At 56.8% G+C, this 4510-nt stretch overlaps 1 protein-coding gene across 4 annotated transcripts in view; it reads right to left on the bottom strand.

Moving 5' to 3' along the window:
- KAT5 (K(lysine) acetyltransferase 5) overlaps window positions 1-4306 on the bottom strand; it is an 8495-nt gene extending 4189 nt beyond the window's left edge. The window contains exons 1-9 of one of the 4 annotated variants that reach the window (XM_011965195.1): window positions 4023-4306; window positions 3857-3923; window positions 3456-3524; window positions 3232-3368; window positions 2787-2942; window positions 2623-2697; window positions 2442-2516; window positions 1550-1798; window positions 1383-1472 (exon numbers count right to left, since the gene is read on the bottom strand). In XM_011965195.1, coding sequence (XP_011820585.1) covers window positions 1383-1472; window positions 1550-1798; window positions 2442-2516; window positions 2623-2697; window positions 2787-2942; window positions 3232-3368; window positions 3456-3524; window positions 3857-3923; window positions 4023-4034 — 930 coding nt within the window. In that variant the 5' untranslated portion in view covers window positions 4035-4306. Of the gene's footprint in view, window positions 1-1382; window positions 1473-1549; window positions 1799-2441; window positions 2517-2622; window positions 2698-2786; window positions 2943-3231; window positions 3369-3455; window positions 3525-3856 lie in introns of all 4 variants that reach the window. The other 3 variants (XM_011965197.1, XM_011965194.1, XM_011965196.1) reach the window with 3 other exon arrangements.
- Window positions 4307-4510: the final 204 nt, after the last annotated feature.

Below are 4510 nucleotides of genomic sequence, written 5' to 3'. Positions count from 1 at the left end.
CAGGATGGTCTCGATCTCCTGACCTCGTGATCCACCCGTCTCGGCCTCCCAAAGTGCTGGGATTACAGGCTTGAGCCACCGCGCCCGGACAATTAATTGTTTATTTAGAGACAGTGTCTCGCTCTGTCTCCCAGGCTGGAGTGCAGTGGCGCTATCTCGGCTCACTGCAAGCTCCGCCTTCCGGGTTCATGCCATTCTCCTGCCTCAGCCTCCCGAGTAGCTGGGACTACAGGCGCCCACCACCACGCCCGGCTAATTCTTTTGTGTATTTAGTAGAGATGGGGTTTCACCGTGTTAGCCAGGATGGTCTCGATCTCCTGACCTCATGATCTGCCTGCCTTGGCCTCCCAAAGTGCTGGGATTGCAGGCGTGAGCCACCGTGCCTGGCCAAATTTTTTATTTTTAGTAGAGATGGGGTTTCTCCATGTTGCCCAGGCGTCTCGAAATTCTGGACTCACGTGATTGGCCCACCTCAGCCTCCCAAAGTGCTGGGGTTACAGGTATGAGCCACTGTGCCCAGCCAGAAACTGCTTTTTGTTTTGTTTTTTAGACAAAGTCTCACTCTGTCGCCCAGGCTGGAGTGAAGTGGCGCAATCTTGGCGCACTGCAAGCTCCGCCTCCCAGGTTCACGCCATTCTCCTGCCTCAGACTCCCGAGTAGCTGGGACTACAGGCGCCCGCCACCACGCCCAGCTTACTTTTTGTATTTTTTAGTAGAAATGGGGTTTCACCGTGTTTGGATGGTCTCGATCTCCCGACCTCGTGATCCACCCACCTCGGCCTCCCATAGTGCTGGGATTACAGACATGAAATTGCCCAGCCCAGAAATTGCTTTTTAACCACCTGCTGCTGAGTACTGCCACTTGGATGCCCAGGTCCACGTTAATAATTACAGAATGGTGGTTAACACAGCATCTTCATCACCTGAGCTCTGTCCCGTTAAGAGCCTTCCCGCTTCCTCCCTTTTTTGCCTCCCAGCCAGAATGATCTGTGCCTTTCACAAAGACCATCTCTGTGCATCCATGCCTCCTCCTCAGCACCACTGCGAGAAACTGCCTCAGCCACTGTCATCCACCAAGGCTCCAAAGTAACCCTCTGTGAAGCTTTGCCAACCACCTCCTTTGGGTCCTGCTAACCTACCCTCTGTTTCATGACACTTAAGACACTGGGAGCTAAGAGGTCATTGGTATGTCTGTCTCTCCCATGGACTAAGCTGTCAGAGAACAGAGACTGTCTCATTCCTGGCTACCAACACCTGCTAGACAGCAGGAACTCAATAAAAATGGGGTGAACTGACCTGCTGGCTTGACTGGTCAGTGTTTACCTGAGCAAGATGATGTCATCTGACTCACCCCAGCGCCCCACTGCCTCTCAGGCACTAACCTTGTTCTTACGTCCATCAATCTCAAAGAAGGAGATGGTGCCCTTGCGGTAAATCTCATTGCCTGGAGGATGTCGTAGGTCGCACTTGGTCTGGAGAAGAGAGGACGGTCAGGAACAAGGGCAACTTGGAGGGTGCTCGGAAGGCAGCCTCCCTGGACCCCTCATACCAAGTGACGCTGAAGACACTTGAGGCTACGGCCGTACTTGAGGCAGAACTCGCACAGGTAGAGAACAGGCAATGTGGTGAGCTCCTGTGGGTACGGGGAGAAGTACCACGGCTTGAGGCGGTGCCGGCCCAGCTCAATGCACTCGATGTTCTTCATCCGGGTGACGATGTCGTCGTGGCTTCGGTCAGACACCAGGCTGCCAGTCATGCGTGGTGCTGATGGTATTCCATCTGAGCTGTCCTGGGAGTCCTGCCCAGGGCCAGTGGAAAATACCAGGTTAGAAGAGACAGCTCAGCAGGACACCACAGCTCACAGCCCTTTGACAGGTTTCCTGCAAGCCTAACAGCAACCCTATGGGGGAGGTACCATGATCCCCAATTTCTGGATAAAAAACCTGAAACCCTAAGGGATTGATGTGGAAAAGATCACTGAATGACCCTTGTTTTTGAGATGGAGTCTCACTCCGTCGCCCAGGCTGGAGTGCAGTGGCATGATCTTGGCTCACTGCAACTTCTACCTCCGGGGTTCAAGCAATTCTTCTGCCTCAGCTTTCTGAGTAGCTGGGATTATAGGCGCCTGCCACTACGCCTGGCTAATTGTTGTATTTTTATTAGAGACAAGGTTTCACCATGTTCGTCAGGCTGGTCTTGAACTCCTGACCTCAGGTGATCTGCCCGCCTTGGTTGGCCTCCCAAAGTGCTGGGATTACAGGTATGAGCCATGGCACCCAGCCCCAATGACTCATTTGAACCATGTTCTGCCTGGCTCCTAATCCCACCAACACTAGCCCCACCTACCACCCCTTCTTTATTTTTAAACTCATCACTAACTCTCCACCCTGCTTGCATCCCTTCCTTTTCACCCAGCTCCTTCTGTTGCTCCCCAGACCCACCTCATCAGTGCCCAAACAATTCGATTTTCGCTTCCGTCCTGGCTGGGCTGCCACTGCCCTACGGGCTGCTCCATTCTGCAGATATAGTAGTAAAAGAAGGGATGGCTGTGAGATGAGCCTGAAAAAGGCCACCAGAGAGTAGAAGAGAGAAAGGGAACAAGAAATGGTTTGGGAAACTCACCTGGGGAAAAACCGAGGCCGGGGCTGTCTCGCTGGGCACTGGAGTTGCTGGTGAAACCACCTCCACCTTCCGTTTCTGCAGAGAGAAACCAACAAAGGTGGGTCAGAAGGTAGAGAAGGTGGGACCTGAGAAGAAAGCAAGGTCCCTGGAATTGCTGAGGGTACCGTTGAGCGGTGGTTGGGCTGCAGGCAGGAGCTGGAGGAGAGCGGCTGGTCAGGCTCGCCACCGGGAATGGCCTCCCGCTCCTTGGGCAGGTTGAAGCGGAGTGTGATCTGGACCGGGATTGGCAAGGTCTTCCCGCTTGCCTGGGCCGAGGCCGGCTGTAGAGATAGGTCCAGGGTCTTCCTCTGGGGCGGGGATGGCAGTGGAATGGGGAAGGGGAACAGGGATCCCTCAGCTCAAAATTATCAAACCCCACCCTCGCCTTCTGAAGGACACAGGACTAGCTACTGGACTCTGGGAGCTACATGTGCAATTCGGCCCCCATCCTTTGCAAGATGAAGTCAGGGTGAGAGGGAGCCGCCTACTGCCCATCCAGGAGCCCCTAATGCCAACAGATAAGAGAAACACGAGGCAGGAGAGAAGAGGTGAAGTGGGGGACCTACTCACCACCTCTCTCTCTGGAGAGCCGGGACGGGACCCAGGAAGTCCGTTCTTGGTGGGGGTCTTGGCCTCTTTCTTCGGGAACTGGATCTTCTTTAGGTCCAGCCGCTCGTGCGTCACCCATTCATCCAGACGTTTGTTGACTGCAGCAGTGGGGATGGCTCAGGACAGAATGCCAAAGACTGTTCCCCAACCCTACCCTGATGCCCCACCTCAGGCCCAGAACTCACAGTCAATGTAATGGACGTAGAAAAGCTTCCGGCCACTGATGTCCTTCACGCTCAGGATCTCGGCCAGGGCTATGGGAATAGCATAGGCAGGGGCCTTAGACGGGCCGGGCCAGGCTATGAGACTCCACCCTTCCACGACCTGAACTCCACCCCAAGGCTGGATCCCTAAGCTCCAGCACTTAGACGGTCTCTCCTAAGCCGCCTCCAGTCACTACTGCCACCCCTTTCCAGGCCCCGCCCTGTACCTCTCGGAGCAGCTAAGAGCCACGCCCCTTCATGGGAGTATCTGCGCCCCGCCCGCCCTATAATTCCAGAGGCCCCTCCCCATCCCGGGGGTTCAGTTGACTCCCTCCCGCCCCTCGCCCTCAGGTTCCTTAGCCCCGCCCCCCAACGTCACTCACGCCACTCATCTTCGTTGTCCTGGTTCCGCCGCAGCACGGGTAGGCGGCAGCCCTCGATTATCTCCCCCTGGGGAGACAGCGCGGCGCCAGGGTCGGCTACTGGGGGGCCTCGGGCTCTACCCACCTCCCCTGGCTCCCTCCGCCCCGCCCCGGGCACCGGACTCACCACCTCCGCCATCTTCCCTCCCTCCACTGCCACTTCCGGCCCCTGTGGGAGACGTCACTTCCGGGACCGAGCCCGCTGTAGGCCCGGGCCTCACGAAGCCCCTGTAGAGGGGGACCTTTGAGAGACACCGCGACCCAGTTGCAAGGGGCAAGACTGCCCCTGTGACTCCTGGGAAAACGGAGTATTACAAGCCTCAGGCCGAGCCCTAGGTGGAAACCCCACAACGGGCACAGCGATTGGAGAACTACTGAGTCTGTCACGTGACGCCCACCGGGTGCGACGCTGTTCACGTGGATGCGGAGCGGGTCACGTGGCAATACCGTTTGGGCTTTGACGGAGGGCAGTCCTCGGGCGTCTCCTTGTGGCGGCGGGAGGTGTTGTCGGGAGTGAACTGCGCGGGAGAGACTGGAGAAAGGAAGTGGGCTTAGAGGGGGCTCGAACGCTCCCCCAGGTCTGTGGACTTCATTCCGTAGGCAGGAGGACTCAGG

This window comes from Mandrillus leucophaeus, unplaced genomic scaffold (assembly GCF_000951045.1).
Source record: "Mandrillus leucophaeus isolate KB7577 unplaced genomic scaffold, Mleu.le_1.0 Scaffold718, whole genome shotgun sequence".
NCBI classification, from domain to species: Eukaryota; Metazoa; Chordata; class Mammalia; order Primates; family Cercopithecidae; genus Mandrillus; species Mandrillus leucophaeus.
This window is presented reverse-complemented; position numbering and strand designations above follow the sequence as displayed.